Source organism: Podarcis raffonei, chromosome 2, assembly GCF_027172205.1.
Source record: "Podarcis raffonei isolate rPodRaf1 chromosome 2, rPodRaf1.pri, whole genome shotgun sequence".
Taxonomy (NCBI): Eukaryota; Metazoa; Chordata; class Lepidosauria; order Squamata; family Lacertidae; genus Podarcis; species Podarcis raffonei.
Genome location: NC_070603.1, coordinates 63,055,767 through 63,079,882, shown reverse-complemented (window position 1 = coordinate 63,079,882; position 24,116 = coordinate 63,055,767). Strand labels below are relative to the sequence as shown.

General features: G+C 41.9%; 2 protein-coding genes across 3 annotated transcripts in view; one reads left to right on the top strand and one right to left on the bottom strand.

Annotated features, from left to right (window-relative positions):
• The window catches only part of CSF1R (colony stimulating factor 1 receptor), a 38,476-nt gene extending 19,510 nt beyond the window's left edge, over positions 1 to 18,966 (top strand). Inside the window, exons 8-21 of the mRNA XM_053377015.1 lie at positions 438 to 555; positions 906 to 1,096; positions 1,770 to 1,876; positions 2,417 to 2,543; positions 3,270 to 3,374; positions 3,928 to 4,038; positions 5,184 to 5,349; positions 6,286 to 6,368; positions 7,437 to 7,549; positions 12,057 to 12,179; positions 12,490 to 12,601; positions 13,179 to 13,278; positions 15,164 to 15,269; positions 16,718 to 18,966. Coding sequence (XP_053232990.1) covers positions 438 to 555; positions 906 to 1,096; positions 1,770 to 1,876; positions 2,417 to 2,543; positions 3,270 to 3,374; positions 3,928 to 4,038; positions 5,184 to 5,349; positions 6,286 to 6,368; positions 7,437 to 7,549; positions 12,057 to 12,179; positions 12,490 to 12,601; positions 13,179 to 13,278; positions 15,164 to 15,269; positions 16,718 to 16,852 — 1,697 coding nt within the window. The 3' untranslated portion in view covers positions 16,853 to 18,966. The remainder of the gene's footprint in view (positions 1 to 437; positions 556 to 905; positions 1,097 to 1,769; positions 1,877 to 2,416; positions 2,544 to 3,269; positions 3,375 to 3,927; positions 4,039 to 5,183; positions 5,350 to 6,285; positions 6,369 to 7,436; positions 7,550 to 12,056; positions 12,180 to 12,489; positions 12,602 to 13,178; positions 13,279 to 15,163; positions 15,270 to 16,717) is intronic.
• A 129-nt stretch (positions 18,967 to 19,095) lies between these two features.
• HMGXB3 (HMG-box containing 3) overlaps positions 19,096 to 24,116 on the bottom strand; it is a 28,887-nt gene continuing 23,866 nt past the window's right edge. The window contains exons 19-20 of one of the 2 annotated variants that reach the window (XR_008328939.1): positions 21,053 to 22,162; positions 19,096 to 20,296 (exon numbers count right to left, since the gene is read on the bottom strand). Coding sequence is in view for 1 of the 2 variants with exons in the window: in XM_053377014.1 (XP_053232989.1) it covers positions 21,695 to 22,162 (468 nt within the window). In the remaining variant the exon portion in view is untranslated. The other variant, XM_053377014.1, reaches the window with a different exon arrangement.

Sequence of the window (24,116 nt, the reverse complement as noted above, 5' to 3'; positions counted from 1 at the left end):
TTCCCATGTACTACTGGCAAGCCAGGTGTGTCCCCCACCTTATATTTGTGCAGCTGGTTATTCTTGCCTAATTGTAAAACCTCACACATTACCCTTACATGTTACCCACTTTCCCATACACCAAGTTTCACTACATATTATTTCATGATGCAATTTCTCATGTTGCCTATGTTAAGCATGGGGTGGAAAATGAAGACTGCATATGCATCATTCATTTAAAGCGCCCCCCTCCAAGAATCCTGAGAATGGTAGTTTAGGTAAAAAGATAAAGGACCCCTGGATGGTTAAGTCCAGTTGAATTTAACTATGGGGTGTGGCGCTCATCTCTGCTTTCAGGCCGAGGGAGCTGGCGTTTGTCCGCAGACAGCTTTTCCAGGTCATGTGTAGGTATACAAATGGCTGCTCTACCTAACAGCTCTTTTGCCTTTGCTAATCAGCTCCCCCTACAGCTAAACTGATGGACAACAGCTCCGGCAGCCTTTGGTGCGAAGCCAGTGGTTATCCTGCTCCACACATTGAGTGGTATAAATTGCCTCGCAATCTTCATCCAGACAGGTGAGATAAGTTATAGCATTCCCTACAGTTTCCTGAAGTAACACTACTGAGTTCGCTAGGGAAGTTTTTAATCTTTCATCTTTTATTGTGTTTTTAAAAATCCTGTTGGAAGCTGCCCAGAGTGGCTGGGAAGGCTCTCCCAGATGGGTAGGGTATAAGTAATAAATTGTTATTATTTATTGGGTCTGTCCCAAGTAAACGCTGCACTGATCCTAAGGTCAAAGGCCTGGCAGTCCATTGAATCTACCTGAACACAGCTCAGTCCTTCATAGAGCAGAATTTAGAAGCTGATAAATAAAGTAACAAATATGAGCATATTAATATCTCCATCATCTTTGGCTGTCCGGCAGATGTGACCAAGGTGGAATCCTGCTTATAAAAGACACCAGCCCAGAGATAACACATGAAATTCCCTTCGGAAGAGTGACATCGAAGAGCACCCTCAAAATTGATGAGATGCTGGACAACGTGACATACTGCTGCCTAGCAGTTAATAACATGGGGAATGGATCCAGTTTCGGTCCATTGGTTCGGTACATAGGTGAGACAAATCTGAGCATCTTGTTCACTAAGAACTAGCATTTTACCTTTCATCTCACCAAATCCTGGTTGTGGCTGCATTTACGCTAATATAAAGGGGTCTCCTGTGTGATTCTGTCCCTTGGGGTTGGCCTGGCACCAGCATTGTACATCGTTTGGCCCCAGGCCTTTCCCCTCTGACAGGCATTTTAAGTACCTCTGGAAGAGATGGCTGAATTTGCTGCTTGATAATTCCACTGTTTTAATTTAATGTGCTTTGTCATTTTTTAATTGTATTCTTGTTATCTGAGATCATCTATATTGGAGCATGGGAAATAAATTACATAAAGAAACAAGCAAGCAAACAAATGTCAGAAATGTTGTGCAAGTGTGCACACCTATACACCCATACACACTCATTCTGCCCGAGCTGGAGCAAGTCACAGGACTTTGGGTGTGGCAGTGGTTCTGCTGCCCCTTTTTCACTCTGCTGCTCCTAGTCAGGGAGTGGGATTGCTCTGTAAATCGGCTTTGCTATCACTGGGTATCTGTGCCTTTGTTTTATATAGCAAAGCAGGGAGGAAGCCAGGTATCTCTCTTGCTCTACTGTTATGTTTGATCTGATAGCATGGTTCTCATGAATGTTCAGGAATGACTGATGCACTACAAACTTTTATTTTCTTTCCCTCCCACAGCATCTGAACCCCTGAGCGAATTCCCCAAACCAATTCTTATTGCATGTGCTGGGACGATGCTTTTCCTGCTTCTGTGTATCATCTTCCTAGTCTACAAGTATAAACAGGTCAGATGGGTGTTCGTGGTCTCTGTGTGGAAAGAAAAGTAGACAGGAAAGAGGTCCAGAGGTTGAAAGCAGCTCTACTGCTGTCACTTCTCATGTCTAAAATGGCTCGCTCTCAAATGCAGTACAGAAGACCCTGCTGATGGAAAGACTTTTTAAACCTTGGTGTCATAGTGGCATAAAAATTATCCAAGCTAAATTGTGAAGGGGCATATTGACCCAATTAAACCAAACTACAGCCTTCCAACCCACCCAAATTTGACAAAACCGCATCCTTATCAAACTGGGACTGTATGCCATGATTTGATTTTAGTATGGAGGCCTCATTTAGTAAAATTCATGGGCCTCTTCAAACTTATATTATAACAGTTGCAACATCAATGGAGGAGTCTGCTGGGAGTTTAGCAGGCCAATCCTACATATGTCTAGTTGATATTTAAGACCCACTAAATTCAGTGAGACTTATTTTCCCGATAATATACTGAAGTGCTAAAATGCTATTGAACAATGCTTTTCTGATGCATGGATCATTTTTCCTTGCAGAAACCAAAGTACCAAGTCCGTTGGAAGATCATTGAGGCCTGTGAGGGAAACAATTACACTTTTATTGATCCCACCCAGCTTCCTTACAATGAGAAGTGGGAATTTCCCAGGAACAACCTGCAATTTGGTGAGGAGCAAACTTTGTACACTTGCTCTGGTAGTTCCCACCACCCTTCTGAGTAATACCCCTCCCCACCTTCTCACTATATAGAAGGATCTGGCAACTTCTGTTTCAGTGTATCTGAAGAAGTGTGCATGCACACGAAAGCTCATACCAAGAACTAACTTAGTTGGTCTTTAAGGTGCTACTGGAAGGGAAAAAATTTTTTTTGTTTTGACTATGGCAGACCAACACGGCTACCTATCTGTAACTGGAGCTCTGGTAGTAGTAAGTCATCCTGTTTATCTACATTTGTGGACGATCCAAATTATTGAATACACAGCAGTTGCATAATACTATCCTGCCTATATGAAGGACTGCACAATTCCCCCCCCCTCATAATTCTTGGGATTTTGCAGAATGAGCAAAATGGCATTCCATGGCAGCTACTGACTGATAGGTCTCAATGAAAAGATCAGAAAAATCAGAAGCGGAGAAATCTGGGCTACAAATAACAAAGAAATGACATTGAACTGTGCAAGGCACAGAAACTGCTCATGTTGTTGACTGCAAACCTTCTCATAGCCTGCTGTGGCTTATTGAACTTTAGGAGATATTACTTGTCTGCTCTCAAGGATATGTGCATGTGGGACAGACAGGGACACACACGCACACACAATGATCACTGAATCAGTATCAAAAATCCTCCTCCTGATTCTGTTATGCTTCTAAACACCATATTTGCTTTCATAGGAAAGACCCTTGGAGCTGGAGCTTTTGGAAAGGTGGTTGAGGCCACTGCTTTTGGACTTGGGAAGGAAGATTCTATCCTGAAGGTGGCTGTGAAAATGCTTAAATGTAAGTGCTGGTTAAAGCAGTCCTTGGCCAGTGCTCACTAGGTAATAATCATTCTAAGGGCCTGCAAATTGAAAACCAGCTCCAACATTGGAATAAATTGGGGGTGGTGTAAGTAAGGAGCAAGAAGCAAGTCCTCCTCATGATACTATCTGTATATTTCTATTTAAGAACTGGACATACTGATCCTAGGTGACTAGTTGGGATGGGGAGGTATCAATTCAATGTGCATTTATAGGAGAACTTAACCTAATACATACTTTATGAAGCAATGTGAAACACAGCCACTTTTTGAAGTGTGCACTTATCTTAATTTATATCTTATATCTTATATCTTAAATTATATCTTAATATATAAATGCATATATTAATGAAAACAACACACAAAAATGCATTATATTACGGAAACCTGCCTTGCAAAAGAAGAGTATACATTAGGCAAAGTTGCTTTTGAAAAATGTGTGTACAACAGGAGAAATTTGCACAAAAACGCTGTGCATTTTCACAAGAACTTGCATAAGAGTTTGCATACAATTAGTTTCATTTCTGGTTTCAGCAACAGCACATACTGATGAGCAAGAAGCCCTCATGTCAGAACTGAAGATCATGAGCCATTTAGGTCACCATGACAACATCGTCAACCTGCTGGGAGCATGTACACATGGAGGTAAGAAGCGGTCCTGGCGCCACTACAGTCCCCTCCATTCTCGTTCCTATGGTTTCATTCTTTTCAGCAACATTTCCCATTTCCCCATAATGGAAGAAGCATAGATTTTCAAGTCAGTATCACAATCATGACAAGAATAAACATTTCTGCTTTGAGAATGCTGGCTATTAAGACCTTAAGGGTTACAATACACAGTCTGTAGGAAATTAGAAGTGGCCTGAATTTACAGGAACTATATTTAGTTGGGATGGAGTGGCAGGAGGTAGACCTCATTTCACAATAGGTGTGCTATTCTCACTTTTTAATCTGCCATCATAGTGCTGCTTCAGACTACTTTCTCTTCGTCCTATTTCACCTGTTTCTAGTTTCATACCTGTCATTCCAACACCTGAGAGTGGAACTACACAGTCAGTAAAATCATGATGTGTAGTTTTTGCTATACTGTACCACTTTGGCTTGCAGGTAGAGGAACACATGCTTGAATTTTCCTGGTATAAAAGAATTTCAAAGAGATTTTTTAAGCAAAAAAACCATGCATGTCAGAGTTTTACATGAAGCTTCTCCAGGTGGCTTTCTATCTATAGGGAATCATTTTACACGAACAGAGCATTCAATTCCCCCTTCCCTCTCTGAAATAGTGCTGTCCAGCAAGAACCATGTCACGTGATTCTACTGATTACATAACTTGCCTTTGAGAGCAAAACTACACTTTACATTCCAGTTAGGAATTACTTTCCCCTGCTTGGTTTTCTGTTGTTGTTTTTTAAGCTCAGGTCAGTCTTGATAAACCACAATCCAGTCACAATCTGACTGCAGGAAAAGCAAGAGATAGTGTTGCTTAGCCCTTTCTCTTGTGAGACCTTTCTGCTCATAATTCCTTCATCCAAGATGCTTGTCTACCTGCAGAAAAAAAAGGCAGCTTGAATAGGTAATTTTGAGTGGTAAAGAAATCTGGAGGGAATGGGGTGATGCACATCCTGCTTTGCGTTAAAAACAATGTGGAAGCCCTGTGTGGCGCTGCTACAAAAACCAACATCCTTTAAACTGAAATAGTTAGTGTTGATCAGTCAGACTAAGCTGCTACCTAGCAGAAACAGAGTACAATGATGCCATTTTCTGATCAGGTTTATTTTTTTCTTTTTCAGGCCCTGTATTTGTCATCACTGAGTATTGTCCTTATGGGGACTTGCTGAATTTCCTGCGAAAGAAAGCAGAGTGTCTCATAATCCAGGATTTAACATTTGAGTCTTCTCTTGATAACATGGCAGCAGACTATAAGAATATGTACCTTGGGAAGAAATACGTCCGGAGGTAAGAATCCAAACCAGTACAGATTCAACAGAGGGCTAAAACCCAACAGAATTAGGGCAAATTTCCAACCTAGCATACCTTTACAATACAGTCCTCATCTGAGAAGTCAATGAGAGCAAGAGTAATTTTGCTAAGCTTTCATGACTGGGATTTGTACACAAGGTAATTAGCTCATTTTTCATATAGTGTGAGAGATAGTGGCTACATGATCTGAGCACTTCATTCTAGGAACCAGACAAAATGGCCAAGGGCCTCACATGTTTCTGTCCAATGGAATGGCCTACTCTATCTTTAAAAGGGCTTTGTGGCATGAAGGAAGTTGACCAGAAGCTTTATTTACAGATGGGAAGAGCTGGTACCCACATTCTTCAGCACCTTCCATCCCACATACGACTGCTCTCCCTTCTTGAAATGCCACAACACACATTTATATTTCTTGAGATAAGCTCAAGAAATATAGTGTTTCTTGGAAAGAGACAAAGGGATTGATGCCTCGTGCCAGGATGCCTGCCAATCATTCTTATTTTTCGCTTACATTCATAGGCTTTGTCCCACCCTAAACAAATTCCTCACACACTTACACCATTTCAAATAATGACATACTTAATATTATTAGCAATGTGTTAATATGCGAGGAAGTCCCTACAGCATTTTTTAAAGGACACTGAGAAAGCATTTGATAGAGTTGAGAAGCCCCATTTGAAGTTTTTAATAGATTTGGGGCGGCAGTTTGTTATACGACTTTAAAGTTTTAATGCTGCATCTAAAGCTAAGTTCATGATGATAGCCAGCATCAATTGGACTGGAACTTAAAATTACAGATTTGCACCTTTAGCGCTCCTCCATTATCTACATGATCTCTTATTCAGGATGCTAGATTTGATGCAGAGATTAGATTGTTAATATTTTTTTCTTTTTCTGTTTCCATTGATGCAGTGACAGTGGAATCGGTACCCAGTGTTTGGACAGTTATTTGGAAATGAAACCAGTAACAGCATCAGGCTGTATGCCACCAAACGGTAAATAAGCAAGGAATGATGCTTTCAATTATTATTTCCAGAGGAGGTAGTTCCTGCTGCTGAGGTTTTCAGTTTTTGCCAGTATTTTTATATGATGGTTTGTTTATTACATTAAAATAATAATAATAACAGAAGTGAGCTCAATGTAGCATCTCCTTTCTTTTCACAATAGCCCTTACAGGTTGCATCCTAAACTAGACTTTGATTGTCCACTATTACAGCTGCCTGAATGTGCATAGTTTTCAGGATCACGACCCTTACAGCAACATGTTGTGCCAAAATTCAAATAAATTAGCCAGAATGTGAATTATTACGGGGAACTACATTTTTAGATATGCAGCTTTTCATTAATCACCATGAAATCCTGTAAGGGCAGATTCTGATTTTATTTATTAAATTTGCGATTCTAAATGCAGAATTTGAACACCAATTAACAGAATGATACATTGCTTTTTGTAACTGGAACTCAGCTCCCATGTACAAAGATCACATGAGCAGCATTGCTAAGCGCATCTATGTGTATAAAATAGGAATTGCAGCTCTTGCATGGAAAATAAATGCAAACAAATGCTCAGTCCATTCATATTTCCCACTTCAGTATATTCTGCAAACACAACTACATACATTATTACACAGGTTAGCATCATAAATGACATGTGCATAAATTTTGTACCGAACAAAGCAGTCCTATTAGTTGTAGGGACTGGGAACAGCTTGCACATATAATCCAATTGTATTGAACAAATAGAACTGGGCCACTAATTTTCTTCCTACTAGCAGACTTCCAGTTCAATCATAGTCAAAAGCAAGCTCATCCGAGTTCAGTGGGACTTAAATCTTAGGAAAGTGTTACAACCTTCATTGTACACTGGAAGTTTCAAATTCAAGTGATTGCTCTTTCCTTTCTCAAGATGCTTAACTGTTAACCATGGTTCAGTGTTATTGTTCCCATTTCTAGACTTCATTCATCTCCCTATATTGGAGATATGGTTCAGTTAGCTTGAACATTGACTTCATCCTGTGGTAGAGTTGCCCTTTGTTGATTACCATGAGTTTTCCCCATTCCAGGGAGGAGCTCGGTGTCAGGAGAGGACATGGACGGCCATCCTCTCGACCTGTATGACTTGCTGCATTTCTCCAACCAGGTGGCCCAAGGAATGGCTTTTCTTGCTTCAAAAAACGTGAGTGCACGCTCCCCTGAACATAGTTCTCTTTAGAAAATATTTTCAGGATCAGTTATTCAGAAACCAAGGCGTCATTTTCCATTACTATGCAGGAAACTGACTTGCATACCAAACAAAAGGCCTTGGCCCAACTTTTACTCTACATATGTGCAGCAGTTGGAACCCCACCCTGCTCTGTACATAAGTATATCCTGCATGCTACCCTTGAATAATGAACGCATAGCGCTGAAGCCTGAAAGAAACAAAAGAACACCCAAAAGACTAAGGCTTAGTTCTCAGTGAGGTGATAAGCCTGTGTCAAGGCTGTACCATTTCATACCGTTGATAGGGGTTCACATGATTGAATGTTTCTCTATTAAAATAAATCCCATATAACGCCCACCCACTGACTAAAAAAACACCAACTTACTAGTATGGCAGGGAGAAGGCTAAGTTCCCTTTCCCCCAGCAGCTAGTTTTCTGTGTGGAAGGTTGTTGTGAACATGGAGGAACACTCAAATGTGTGAGGTAGTCTGAAGTGTTTCTTAGATTAAGAACCTGCTTTTGTACAAGAGAAATTTATTATTACAGCATCTTAAATATATTATTATTATTTTGTATTTTTAATGAATTCCATATCAAACAAAACTTAAAACTAAAACGATGCTAACAGAAGAGGATCTCTAAAGTAAATAAGAAGTGGCTTTGTTAACATAGCAAAGAATTCTTCCTTAACTGACTTCCCCTCCCCTTTCCATGGTTCCTCTTATCTCCTCTTTTTCTCGAGTTGTCTTGGTTCACCCTGTCTATCGCAACCACTTTTGTAAACTTAGGTTATTTCTTCCACTGCTGGAAATCTTACCATCCTGCTAAGCTGATTGTTTGATTATAATACTTTTCCATATAGGCAATTAACAGTACCCAGTCCTCCTTAAATACTTATGGCTTTTGATAGAAAGGAATCCAGGTGTATGTGTATATCTCCCCATACGGTGAGAAACCATTTCTCTGCCCAGGGCTGATTTCTCATGGGGATCATCTGTCAGGAGGGAAAGATGCTGGCAAGTGGGGCACTCCTTCCCCTTTGATTTCCCCTCCTTGCCCCTTGCATGAAATTAGGGGAGGGAATGGTGCTGCCTACCCCAATCTGTACCTGCGTATACATATGGATGCTGTACAATAACATGAACTCTATTTTTCAGCTTGTTCAGTCCCCTCTTCTCCAACCAGCAGAAGTATTACCATTTTTAAACATCTTTTTCTATCTGAATGTTCACATTTGTTTAGTGGTTTGAGCCCAAAGCTATAGATTTACAAGATTTAGGGTGTTCTTTATGCCTCCCATTCCAGGAATAAGGAACTGAAAGTGACGGTTGGGGCTTCTGAGCCACCATGTTATAAATATAATTAGTGAGCGCAATCTCACTGGCTGCTCATCACAGCACAGATTGTACTGTGCTGCAGACACAGGCTTCCACAAAAGGGTATCTCCCTACCTTTTAAGCTTGTACAGCAAGGAGATTGTGTAAGAGCTATAGACTCCATATGTGGGATTCTATAGCTTGTAAGGTTTTACAACCATTACAAAATTAATGCTGTTGGAGTGTTTAACCTTGACATTACAGGAAAGGAAAACATGGGCTATAATTATCCAATTACCTGGATGCCCTGAGCACTAAGACTGTTTTAACCTAAATCAATGCAAATGATTACACTGGTCAACAACAAATTTGTTGTCTGCGTTTTTTCAGTTGATTTAGGACGAATCTGATGCGCTGAATCCAAAAATAACATTGGTTTTGCTCAATCAGGTCAAGTTTTTGAGCTATGGCCACATGTCGTTTTTTTACGTTTTTGTTCACATGTACACTTGTGTGGAGCATTTTAGAAGAAGTTGGTGGGGGTAAAATGCCATGTCGAATAATTGTTTTGATTGGAAATGATTATTTTAATGACAGGAAGTATTGAGGTCCGATAGTTCTGGGTGATTATGTCGAAAAGGGATCAGTTTGAAGTCATAAAACCTCGAAATCTTCCATAAATTGGTGCGGCAAAGCATAAAGTTGCTTACCATGCTTATTTTGGTATTAAACTTGGTGACCAGGATAAAGCTTGGGCGCCACACATGGTGTGCAAGGCATGCACCGAGACTCTACGTGGGTGGACCAATGGCAAGAGGAGTCTGAACTATGGAATTCCCATGGTTTGGAGGGAACCGACAAACCATGTCACTGACTGCTACTTTTGCGCTGTTGATGTGACTGGAATCAACAGAAAGAACCGGAGCAGCCTCAAGTATCCTGATCTTCAATCAGCACATCATCCTGTAACTCATTGTGATGAAATTCCAGTGCCTATCTTCGGAGAACTTCCTGACATTAGTGACGAAGATGCCTCCAGTGTTGAAGGACATGAAGAAGAAGTGGTTCTTGAAGATGATACTCCACATCCATTTTCCCAAAAGGAGTTGAATGATCTAGTTCGTGACCTCAGCTTGTCAAAGGACTCTGCCAAACTGTTGGCATCCAGATTGAAGGAAAAAAACCTCCTCTCTGGCAGTGCTCGCATCAGCTTCTTCCGCAACAGACATCAAGAGTACCTCCGTTTTTTCTCGGAAGAGAAGGACTTGGTGTACTGTGCAGATATTGCGCAGCTTCTGCTCAAGCTTGGAGTGCCACAGTACGAACCCAAAGATTGGAGACTGTTCATTGACAGCAGCAAGCGATCACTGAAATGTGTTCTGCTACACAACAGCAACCAGTTTGCCTCTATACCCCTGGGTCACTCGAGTACACCGAAGGAGAACTATGAAGCGGTGAAGTATGTGCTGGAGAAAATTGGTTATGATCAGCATAAGTGGTTTATTTGTGTTGACCTGAAGATGGTGAACTTTTTGTTGGCACAACAGTCTGGCTTCACCAAGTACCCATGTTTTCTGTGCATGTGGGATAGTAGGGATTGTGCTCAGCATTACACGAAGAAGGACTGGCCTGTGCAGGAGGAATTGGTGCCTTGCAGAGAAAGAAACGTCATCAATGACCCTCTGGTGGACAGAAACAGAATACTCTTCCCACCGCTGCACATCAAGCTTGGCTTAATCAAGCAGTTCACCAAGGCTCTGGACAAGGATGGTGACTGCTTCACTTACTTGTGCCAGGCTTTTCCAGGATTGACCATGGAGAAGTTGAAAGCTGGCATCTTTGACGGTCCTCAGATCCGTCAGCTCATCAGAGATCCAGAGTTCGGAAACTCAATGAACGAAGTGGAACTGGAAGCGTGGAAGGCATTTGTTCTGGTAGTGAAGAACTTTCTTGGCAACAATAAGGCCAGAAGCTACGCAGAACTTGTCAACAACATGCTGACTGCTTTCAGAAACCTGGGCTGCAACATGAGCGTCAATATACACTACCTATTTTCACATATGGACTGGTTTCCTGAGAACCTGGGTTCAATGAGTGACGAGCAGGGGGAGAGATTCCATCAGGACATGAAAGAGATGGAGACCAGGTATCAGGGTTGCTGGGACGCAGTCATGATGGCTGAGTACTGTTGGACTCTGAAGAGAGACCTCCCTGCCGCTGAGCATTCCAGGAGTTCCAAGAAACGGAAGTTCAAGCCCTGAAGTTTGAAAAATGGTGAAGCAACATGCAATTTACGTGCACTTACCTTTATCAATGCCCACCATTCAGTTTACAGTAATCGATGTTTCTATCAGGTAATCAATTTATGTTGTTGGGAAAACATTTTTTTCTATTAAAAACATATTTAGGATGATATGTTTTGACAAAAATCAGCTGATAATGCCGCAAAAATGTAATTGATTTTGTCACAAGATCTGATTTTTTTCAAATTAACATAGCACAAAAACCTGACCTGATGGAGAGAAACGGATGTCATTTCCTGATTCAGCAGTGCAAAAATACCCTAAAGCAGTTGTAGAAATCTAGACAACATTCAAAAAGTAAAAAATTGTTGCCCAGTGTTATCAAGGCTGATTCAGGCATGACTACTTCTGTAGTGGCGTAATGAAATGATTAGTTTTGTCAGGTGCTCTAGTATTTGTGGAGGTGGCAACACAGTCTTTTACATGCTGTGTCCAAAGTAGTGTCTTCCTACCTGTATCACCAATGGCTGGAAGCTCGTACTAACTATTGGAGTTCCATAGGGGACCAGTGGAGTGAGAATAAGAAAGCCAAAACAAATACTCTAGCCCACCTGCATCCAAGCCTTAAGATATTTTTGGCAACAGCTCCCATCAGCCCTGGCTGTTGACTATGCTGGCTGGATCTTATGGAAGTTGTAGATCAAAACATCTGGAGGACGTGAAAGCAACTGTAGTTTCACTAATCCAGCCCAGATGTCTACATCGTGCTTCAGGTCACCAGGAGGAACAGGCACAAGCACAAACTGGGTTGGGTCCATCATGCTCAACCTGTATTTCTCTATGGCTGTATGTTGAAATAAGTCAGGAAGATCAAGAAAAACTGAGATGCCATTTCTCACCCTTGCTATCTGTTTAATCTAGTGCATCCACAGAGATTTGGCAGCAAGAAATGTGCTAGTGGCTGATGGACGAGTGGCCAAGATCTGCGACTTTGGCCTGGCCAGAGACATCATGAATGATGCTAACTATGTTGTTAAAGGCAATGTAAGTAACGGGGGTGGCAAATGTGCACTGGGTACACAGGAAACTGATTTACAGTCAGACCATTGATTCCTCTATTGCTGACAGTAGCTTTCTGGGGTTCTGAACACTGATCTCTTGCGCCCTCACCTGGAAATCTTGGGGTCACAAACATGGGAAAATTTTGAGTGCGTTTTTCTTTGTCAGCGGGACATGTGCTGCTGCATGTAAATTCTGGCAGAGGCTACTGAGCAAAATCTGGTGGAAAGCAGTGGCACAATATCTGTATATCACAGGCTGTTTCCTCTCTAAATAAAATATTTTTTAATTCCAGGCTCGCCTGCCAGTGAAGTGGATGGCACCCGAGAGCATCTTTGAATGCGTCTACACAGTACAGAGCGATGTGTGGTCTTACGGCATCCTTCTCTGGGAGATATTCTCCCTAGGTAGGCAATGATGCATTTGTCCATCCCCAATTTTCTGTATGGAAAGGCTTTAGATCAGAAATGGGGCTTGGGAGAAAACATAATTTCAAAATTGGGTCACTACTGACTGTAGCGCTGATTCTTCAACGCCATATATTGCCATAAGAAACCTCAGGCCTTTGGAGAAAAGTCATACTAGACTACTTAAAAGTTTGGCTGGCACCAGAAATCGGGGGATGACCTCAGGTACTTAACAGGGCCCAGACCCATAGAGAGCCAATGCCATCATCTTGGCTTTCACTTGATGTAGGGTCTGCCCTAGTCAGAGGCACTACATGCTACAGTACTTCTGACTTTTGCAGCAGAGTACCAAAATCGCTTCAATAACCCAAAGGCCTCTAGAGTTACACACCTACTCCGACTTTTCCTCCCTACTCACCAGCTATTGCTTCAGCACTCCCACACAGTTAGGGAGTTCATGTAGGAGTGCCTTCAGCCTCTTAGGTCTTGACCTAAGAATTAGGAGTCAGTTTGTAGGAAAGCAACATGAGAACTGCATGGTGACCGTAGAGTGTTGTGCATCTTCTTATCACTATAGGCAGGAGCCCCTATCCTGGCATGAAAGTGAACAGCAAGTTTTACAGCCTGGTAAAACAAGGATACCATATGGGCAGACCTGAGTTTGCACCAGAGGATATGTAAGTAAACAGATTTCAGAAATCTCTACTGTAACTGGGCGACAAACACAAGGAAGCGACGGAAGTTCATTCCAGAGTGTCACTGACATTTTCTGTGATGAGCATACTGCATGTTGCTGCTGTAATTCCACCAAGGTGTTTCAGATGCATTTCACAGCTCACAAAGTTGCGTTTGGTGACAGGCCAAGATTTAGCCACTTTAGTAACAAACATTCTTCTAGCCACATGAGAACTGCTTACCTGTGACTGGGCTGCATGCACTGGCAGAATGTCAGAAGTTACCCAACCATGTGGGCAGGGCTCCTTCAAGTGCTCCTCTTAAGGCTTAGTTTCTAGAGCCTTGATTAGGTTGGTTGCCCTTCTCTGCACACATTCCAGCTTGTCAACATCCTTCTTAAATTGTGGTGCCCAGAATTGGGCACAGTATTCCAGGTGTGGTCTGCCCAAGGCAGAATAGAGTGGTATTATTACTTCCCTTGACCTGGACACTATACTTGTTTTGATGCAGCCTAGAATAGCATTAGCTTTTTTTGCTGCTACATCACACTGTTGACTCATGTTAAGCTTGCGGTCCACCAAGACCCCTAGATCCTTTTCACATGTATTGCTAGTAAGACAGGTGTCCCCCTTCCTATATTTGTGCATCTGGTTCTTCCTGCCTAGGTGCAGAACCTTACCTTTGTCTCTATTGAAATTCATTTTGTTAGCTTCCGCCCAGTTCTCTAATCTGTTAAGGTCATTTTGAATTCTGATTCTGTCTTCTGCGGCATTAGCTACCCTTCCCAGTTTGGTATCATCTGCAAATTTGATGAGCATCCCCTCAATTCCTTCATCCAAGGCATTTATAAAGATGCTGAACAACAATGGACCCAGGGCAGCACCTTGTGGCACCCCACTTGTCACTTTTTTCCAGGATGACGAGGAACCATTAATGAGTACTCTTTGGGTTTGGTCAGTCAACCAGCTACAAATCCACCTAACAGTTACCACATTTTGCTAGCTTCCTTTGCAAGAATATCATGGGGGACTTTGTCAAAAGCCTTACTGAAATCCATAGCATTTCCCTGATCCACCAAGTTTGTAATTCCACCAAAAAAAGAAATCAGATTGGTCTGGCATGACTTATTTTTGAGAAAGCCATGCTTGGCCTTAGTAATCACAGCATCCTTTTCTAAATGCTCACAGACCAACAGCTGAATTATTTGTTCTCTGGTATTGATGTCCAGCTCACCGGTTGGTAGTTACCTGGGCCTTCCTTTCCCCCTTTTTTGAAGATGGGGACAACATTTTCCCGCCTCCAGTCTGTAGGGACCTCACCTGTTCTCCAAGAATTCTCAAAGATAATAGATAAAGGCTCTGAAATTACATCCGCAAGCTCCTTTAGTACCCTTGGATGCAGTTCATCAGGCCCTGGAGATTTGAAGTCATTTAAAGAACAGTGGTACCTCGGGTTACAAACGCTTCAGGTCACATACGCTTCAGGTTACAGACTCCGCTAACCCAGAAATAGTACCTCGGGTTAAGAACTTTGTTTCAGGATGAGAACAGAAATTGTGCAGCGGCAGCAGGAGGCCCCATTAGCTAAAGTGATGCTTCGGGTTAAGGACAGTTTCAGGTTAAGAACAGACCTCCAAAACGAATTGAGTTCTTAACCTGAAGTACCACTGCAGTTAGGTGTTTCCTTAATATCTCTTTTCCTATCTTGGGCAGCAGCTCCCTCCTTACAGCATTTATTCTGTTGTCACCAGGTCAGGCATCATTATAGGATCTGCATTTAGCCCTTGGGAATGATCACAGACTTGTAATTATTTCAGTGCTTTTACACAGAATACAACAAGTTGCTGCTGAATGGGTAATACGCAGATTCCTCCCCACCTCAATCCAGGTACAACATCATGACTGCATGCTGGAACATGGAGCCCACTCAGCGGCCAACCTTCAGTCAGATTTCCACTTTCCTTCAGAAGCAACTGGATACCAGTAAGGAACAGGTGAGATGCTAAAATTACTAGTAAAGAAGCAAGGTGAAGACAGTTCATACCTGAACGATCTGTTTCTTTAGTAACTGTGTCTTTCCTTATATTTTCACATAAATGCATTTGTATTGCGTCTGGTAGAAACTGCACCCCCCTAAAAATATTCTGGGATTTCTCATACTATTTCATTATTTGCAGAACATTTGTTACCCCTCCTCCCCTTCCCCTCAAGGCATAGATGGCACTATATAAATTACACTGGCCACAGTATATAATCCAATTCCCACCCAGATTAGATTTAACCCATTGACCTAATTGGTCAGGGATAAGGATCTTGTGGTCCTCCATTAATTGCTGGACTACCACTCCCAGTATCCCTGAGCATTGGCCATATTGGAGTCCAGCAACATCTGGAGAGCTGCAAGCTACCCATCTCTGATTTAGCCATCCTACAGTCATAAAATCATAGAGTTGGGACCACATGGGTAATCTAATCCAATCCTCTGCAATGCAGGAATCTTTTGCCCAATACGGCCCTTAAACCCACAACCCTGAGTTTAAAAGTCTCATGCTCTGCCGACTGAGCTATCCCAGCAGGATGTCAAGACTGTCATCAAAGAGCAGAACAGGGGTGAGGAATAGGATGCAGCCAGACGACCACGTCCAGAAGAAGTGGCCCAACCCCCTCTGAGTGACTCTGTCAGGTGGGCAGGGCCACCCATTTGTGAGTCCCTTTACATCTTATGTCAGGGGACTGAAACTTCAGGCGACTGCTGCAAAGGAAGTTTCTCCCTTTCACTTGCGGCTTGCTGGGGGGGGGTTTGGGGGGTTGGGGAAGTTTCCTGCAAGTCCAGGAAAAGTGGGCACGCCAACCTCAGAAGTCTGCCAGGGCTAATCAGGTCTGTGAGAGAGGTTCCCCAGCTCTGTAGCAGAGTTCCCACATTGCTGAACATACACTAAAATGGCACTTGTCGCTGGCAAAATCAAAAGGGGATTAATGCCGTGTTCAGGTGTTTGGAAACCATGATAATACATGAGAAGCTGTAGAAAGCAGCTGCCTCCCAGTGACCATTGCAGTCACCTTCCAAGTCATGGACGGCAACTTTGTGAAGTGGGGGGGTCCTTCCTTCATGGAGGGCTTCCCACACATTTTTAAAGCCTGGTTTCCCAGATGCATGGGGCCCAGGAGGCTCCCTGCTCCACAAGGTTACCTTCCATGAGTCTTAAGGTGACTGGAATATTGACAGGGAGGTAGAGCCTAGCACACTCACCTCCTTAGTTGTTAGCAGGCTTTCCAAATGGCTGAAGAGGGATCAAGAGGCATCAAATTGTTTAGGAGCTTCTGTTTTATTTATTTTAAATGCTGTATTTTCCTGAATGCAATTGTTAAGAAGGCTTTCTCTTCAGATTATATACTCCAAGCACTAAAGTTTGTGGGTTTCCCCCCCCCCCTTGCTGTGAAGGGTTACACCAACTTACCAGCCAGCACAGAAGAAGACAGCGGATGTGAGCCTTCCAGCTATTGTGAAGATGAATCTTGTGACACTGGAGAGAGCATCCAACCCCTTCTGAACAGCAACAATTACCAGTTCTGTTAAAGGGTATACAACTGCACCCTACTTCTTGGTTCGATTTCAACTGAAATGTAGTTCTCACGCAGCTATCACTCTGGGAGCATTTCATACCAGAAAGCCAGATGTAACTTGTGGGCACTGCACTGGCAGCAGACTTCAAGACACGAAGCATTGCCTGCCATTACACATCCCACCCCACCCCCCCGCTACTTGTAACTGGTTTCCAATTTTTATCGAGCTTAGCTTAGAGCATGCAGGAATCTTGGGCAGAATCATCGTATAAAGTCAGCAGATTGCCATAGCCTACTACGCACCAGTCTTCATATAAGCGTGCTTGTAAGAGTTAGAGAGTGGGGAATGTGGACTTTAAAACCAAGTTCTCTATATCTCCTGTACCTTTCACTGCTCATCCATCAGTATATGAGTTTAGAATGGACTCCTTTCCCTATCTTGACTTCTTCCTGGGAAGGAATGCCACCTTGATAAGATTAGTCAAAAGCAAATGGACAGATCCTATCCCATTTGACTCTGGCTCAGGGATTTTGCAATAGTCAGGGTGGGAAAAGAATCATAACCATTCCCCATCTGTGAAGTTACATCTCAAGAGGGGAAATGACCTTAGCTGGAAGAAAGGTTCTCTATTTCTCCACAGATAAGAACTTCAAACAAGAAAGTAACAGCAACTCTTTCTCTCACTTGGGATTACCATTGTACCATGTGCTAATCGAGCAAACAAAAATTTAAGTATTAAACTGTGATTTTTAGTAGTATATCCAATCTATTAGCAAAGCTTTAGATTTAAAACACATTACTAATGAGTGACTTACAGTGCAGTTCTATACATGTCTATGCAGCTGTAATCAAGTTCCATGGGGCTTACTCCCAGGTAAGTCGATACAGGATTGCAACCTCTCTTGCGCAACTGATTTAAATGACTGCTTTTTGTTTTGGAGACATCAATATGTGAAAATTTAGTGCCACAAAATATGTGAAAATTTAGTGTCACAAAAAAGGAAGGGAGGGTATTTTGGCCAAGCCTTAGTCAATATTGTTTAATATTGGACCCAGAGATAATCGCAGCCATCATTGTAGCTGAATGTTTGATCACTTAACCAGTTTTTATAGTTTTTAGAAACTGGTAATTTTTATTTGCCAATTTTTGGTTAATGGAGAGAAAACTCACAAGGCTTAATTCATTCTTACTTGGCAATTCAAATGAAACAAGAAGCCAAAAGGAGCAATAAGCTAGGGAATGTACTACATTAGGAATAATTTGCAACAGTATTAGAAAGCAAGTTATTAAATCTGTGATAGCAAGCATTGAAATAATAGAAACAATGTGAATGGCTTGGCATGCAACAGATCAACAAGACAGGAAATGACCTAGAATAGTACCTAAAATCCCATTGATTTTAATGCGAGAGTTTAAAAATTGTGAAATGTTCTCCTTTAGGAAAGACTGGGTTTTATTAACGACTGGAATGTACCAGTAGCTCATGAAGTCCCTACATTTACTACAGCAAACACAAATCACCATTGCTGGAGGCTTTGTCCTTAGGGACAAACAATATTAGTAAAATTAGAGAAATTAGAAAACAAAGCAAAATTAGAGCTCTCCAATCTTTGCATCTAAAACTTTGTCTGAGTTTCTAACATCATATATATAAAGGGCATTGCAGCAATGTTTATTGAGGCAAACACTCAGCTCGACTGGTTGTAATCAATTGTTTTATTTTTCTGAATTTTATCACTCTTTGGCATTGTTGCTCTGTAGTTTATAACACTGAGATTTTATTGCATTTGTGTTAATATGTAAGCTGCCCTGGGCGTTTTACACTGCAGGGTGGCGTTAATGTGCTAAAATAAATTGTTGCAATGTATTAGTTTTTGGGTTACAAACGGGTAAGCAAATCTCAGGCAATTTTATATTAAGACTACTGACGTTTGATATTTTTTTCTGAAATATGAAAAAAATAAATATTGTTAACCTGCTGCAGAATGGATGGGCAGTCTCATCTGAAGTATCTAACTCACATTCTCCAACAGTCAACTGTAGCAAATGTGAATTTTTACTGCTTCCGTACACAAATTGTCACAACTGTTTTATGTATTACTTTGTTATTTTTACATACACTGCAGTTTTATGTAAAGGTTACTAGCTTTGCTAAGCAGCTATCTTTGAAGCCTTGTGTAAATGAAAAAGGAGCATCTCTTTTACTCGATAAGAACTAGCCAGACAGTTTTCCAGCACAAACTACCACCATTCAGTTGCTGCAAGATTGCTTTTAAATAGTAAACTGCTATGTGTTGAGTTTCCAAATGAAACCATTCTTCCAAGTACATAAATTAGTATGTTCACATTTAACTCTCATTCAAAATAAAACAATTTGATTAAGCAAAGTAATTAGAACTCTTTAGTTGTTTACTTTTTTCCTAGGTGACAATACAATTTCTTCTATAAGGGCATTTTTAAATAATGTGTAATAAATAATAATAAAATGAGTTTGAGAATAGTTCTGATAGACTAAAAAAAAAACAACCATGCCTCAGCTAATGTACTTACTTATGAACCATGTAAAGTACAGGTTTGTTTAAAGGCAAAGCAGGCACACAAATGCCCAATTCTACGAGATTCTGCACTAATTGAGCATTACCTAAAGCTTTAGGTAACGTCCCCTTGCTGATACCATCCAGTTAGAAATCTATCTTTTCTCTCTGGTGTCCAATTAAACTGTTCTCTCTTCTTATTGGACATCAACTACAAAGAAGGCTGCTCTTTCTTTTTCAAGTCTCCCAGCTACAAAATGATAGGCGGGCCGAAGCAGACAACATGGGGGAGAGTGAAGAGAAACTTGGGACTATGTCAACACTGAAAATCTGCCCTGAAGGTGATTCAAGAAATTCCTCTGGTAGGTCTCTGAATGCCTTAGTGCTCACAGGTGCCGTGTCGGAACCTCAGAGCTAGAGTTTCAGATCAGGACTGCGGTGACCCAGTTTAAAAACTTCATCTCAGCCATGAAACTCATGTGGGTGACCTTGAGCCAGCCACTCATTCATCCTAGCCTACCTCTTAAGAGTTGTTGTGAAAATAAAATGGGCATGGCAAAAGAACCATCCATGCCACCTTGAGCTGCTTGTAGGCAAGGTGGGGCATAAATGTAATATTAGTAATTCATGTGTTTTCCCCCTGATAACCTATGCCCCACCCCAAGGCTTTAGCCACCCATAACTAAGTTGATAAAGCACCAGTATGTAGCTTCTGCAATGTTCTACATGTCTCAATACTCTGTTTCAACAGATGTTTGAAATTAATCTTAACATGATACAGACCTCACAAAACCTTTCCCTTCCACATCTTGGGTAACTATGATCTTGAACTTTGGAGCAGTATTTCAAGTCACTTTCAACAGCCTTAGGGTGCCATACAACAAATTCCACAGTAGGCCAAATAGTTTCACCCTCCAAACACTGGAAGAGATAATTTATTAAAGTTTTCACTGACTGTAAAAGTGTCATTCATAAATTAGCATTTTTAAGAGCAAATCACAAGCTTTGCTTGAAAATTCATTATGGTGGTGGTTTGTTTTACAGCACAATACACACTAGAATCCTTCACGGAAGGAAGTTTTAAAAACCACACCACAAATCTGAATAAAACAGTGGAAACTCTTCCCCTACGTTCCAGAATTTCCTGCTTTCAGCTATAGTGGAAATCCATTTTCACTTTCCAGATTTATGGATGGGCAAGAGTGAATGGGAATCAGTGGGTAATAATGCAAAGAGTTGACACACCACATTTCAACATATTACACAGGAGGAAGGATGCTGGTCTCCTCAAGACAAAGTGTTGGAGTGAATATAACCACATTAAATTTGCCCAAGTCAGTTTCGTAAATGTTGGAAATGGAGCATACATAGTGGTTTGCAAAGAGCCCAGGCAGTAAGTGTTGCACACCTTCCCTAACAGGTATCAGCTGGGGAAATAATAAAAGCATCTCTTGTTGGGCTGTGTTCACTGAATCCCACTACCAATGCACAAATACTCTTTAATAATGTTACTAGAAATAGCAACAATCTTCTATCAAGTCCATGGATAGGATGTAAAGTGCCTGAAAATCCTCTCCTGATCCAGATGCTTCATCCAAAACACAGAAATCCCTGAAGAACCTTTATAATAACTATGCTAGCCAGGATAATTATAACCTACGGTAGAACAGCTCTTACCTTAATGCACGGAGCCATTAAAACTTCAGCTCACTCTGGATTTCAACCACTAAATAAACATAGAAGCTTCTCAGGTAGAGCCAGAATGAGTTAGAGGAGCAGATGTGCTCTCACCCCTTCAAACACTGACTGGTGCTGAAAGTCAGTCTAAGTTCAAGTCTTTTCAGAACGGAACCAAGTAGCAGCTGGGGCTCCAAATGCTCAATGATCTATTATGGTCACCCACTTCAGGGTATAATATTGGGAAAGTCACACAAGCTTGCGGCTCCCTGTCGTCTCCTGTTATGATCCCGACACCCAGCAACATACACACTTCGAAAAACAGGTTTGATGATCCTCTGCAAATCCATTTCTGCAAATTTCAGGCCACTGGAAACCCTTTGTCTTCTCCCGTTCAGCACGCTATCCCAGCGGGCTTAGGGATTCAAGTAGCTCCTGGGGAGGAGAAACCTGCCTGTTTTCAGCTAGCTGGTCTGCAGATCAAAAACCCAATCCAGATTTTAATGGAAGCACACAACTCTTTGGTCAGCATAAGCTGTCAAAGCTGCTCAGGCCTGGGGCGTATCTGAGTGACAGCTGCCCAGAGTATCTGCAGCCTAGCTCTCTTTTCTATGGCTAAGATGACCACCTCAGACCATGTTATTATGCAACACCATCCTCCCCTTGGATCTCCTCATCTTCATCCATTTCCGTCTTGATCTGGGCCACACCTAGGCGGTACAAAGTATCCCGGATCACCACCTCACCTGGCTGGCAACTTTGTACAATCTCGTGAATCTGCTTGTTCACAATCTCACGGCTGGAGAGGAAATCCATCAGGCGATTATAAAGATAATAGTGCGTTGCGTTGTCAAAGGTTATAGGCCTCTGACGGACATTATTGGTTTTGCTGTCATTGATGGCTGTAATGATAGCACCGTAGGGTTCCAGTTCCCGGCAAACGGAGAGGGAACGGTACTGAGCTGTTGCGTCCCCCTGAGTGCTCTGCTCTGTCCCGGTGTGAACTACTCGTCGAGACGCTGATTTGGTGACAGGATGCTGAACGGAATGTTCAGCACTGGTCATATCTACATTGTAGTGTCTGTCAAGAAGTTCTGGGCAAGACACAAACTGATGAAAGAGAAAGGGGGGGAGAGTTACCTTTCATGTGTCATAATAATGTTTGCAATTTACTCCTTCAGAAGTGCCTAAGCAATAAGAGAAATATCTTAAGAAGAGTCAGCATGGTATGATGGGGCAACTAGATCTGAACCTCTAATTAGTCCAAGATTCTTTGAGTAAATCATACACTTTAACATGCTCAGTTCTGCATGTGTACAGCAGGAATAATAGTTGACTATTTCCACAGCAAGACAAATGTATGGATCAAGCTATGGACTAAGATATAAATAAAAACCCATGCCAAGCATTTGAAATTGGACATACATTTGTATTCATATTTATGTATATAACCCCATCAGTGAGGAAGAGGGGAGGGAGAGAAAAGCCCAAAATTATTGCTTAGAGAAGTAATACCAGTTTGGGGCCGATTTTCCTACAATGAACAATTAGGATAAAAATATTACTGCTATATTACTGAATTCCTTAGCCGTCCTTCACCACAAGGTTCCCAGGTTATAGCAATGTTAAAAGAAGTTTAACACATATTGGGCTGTCTTTCTCATTCTTACCAATTTGCATGGCCTTCTATTCATTGCCTAACTAAAAACAAATGAATTCTAAAAACACGTAACACAGAGACCCATTTCCCATTGAAATGTGTTGCTTAAGCCGACAAACACTGAGCTGGACAAAGGGGAATAGGAGCTAAAAAGGAAGGCAGAAGAAGACTGCAGAGGTAACTCAACTGTAGAAGTTTAACACCCATATTGTCTGATCAGAGTAATTATACTGCTCAAAATTAGACCTTAATGAAGTTTTTGTTGTTTGTTGTTTAGTCGTTTAGTCGTGTCCGACTCTTCGTGACCCCATGGACCAGAGAACACCAGGCACCTCTGTCCTCCACTGCCTCCCACAGTTTGGTCAAACTCATGCTGGTAACCTCGAAAACACTATCCAACCATCTCGTTCTCTGTCGCCCCCTTCTCCTTGTGCCCTCCATCTTTCCCAACATCAGGGTCTTCTCCAGGGAGTCTTCTCTTCTCATGAGGTGGCCAAAGTACTGGAACTTCAGCTTCACAATCTGTCCTTCCAGTGAGCACTCAGGGCTGATTTCCTTCAGAATGGAGAGGTTTGATCTTCTTGCAGTCCATGGGACTCTCAAGAGTCTCCTCCAGCACCATAATTCAAAAGCATCAATTCTTCGGCGATCAGCCTTCTTTATGGTCCAGCTCTCACTTCCATACATCACTACTGGGAAAACCATAGCTTTAACTATACGAACCTTTGTTGGCAAGGTGATGTCTCTACTTCTCAAGATGCTGTCTAGGCCTGTCATTGCCCTTCTCCCAAGAAGCAGGCGTCTTTTAATTTCGTGACTGCTGTCACCATCTGCAGTGGTCATGGAGCCCAAGAAAGTAAAATCTCTCACTGCCTCCATTTCTTCCCCTTCTATTTGCCAGGAGGTGATGGGCCCAGTGGCCATGATCTTCGTTTTTTTGATGTTGAGCTTCAGACCATATTTTGCGCTCTCCTCTTTCACCCTCATTAAAAGGTTCTTTAATTCCTTCTCACTTTCTGCCATCAAGGTTGTGTCATCTGCATATCTGAGGTGGTTGATATTTCTTCCGGCAATCTTAATTCCAGCTTGGGATTCATCCAGCTCAGCCTTTCGCATGATGAATTCTGCATATAAGTTAAATAAGCAGGGAGACAAAATACAGCCTTGTCATACTCCTTTTCCAATTTTGAACCAATCAGTTGTTCCATATCCAGTTCTAACTGCAGCTTCTTGTCCCACATAGAGATTTCTCAGGAGACAGATGAGGTGATCAGGCACTCCCATTTCTTTAAGAACTTGCCATAGTTTGCCGTGGTCGACACAGTCAAAGGCTTTTGCATAGTCAATGAAGCAGAAGTAGATGTCTTTCTGGAACTCTCTAGCTTTCTCCATAATCCAGCACAT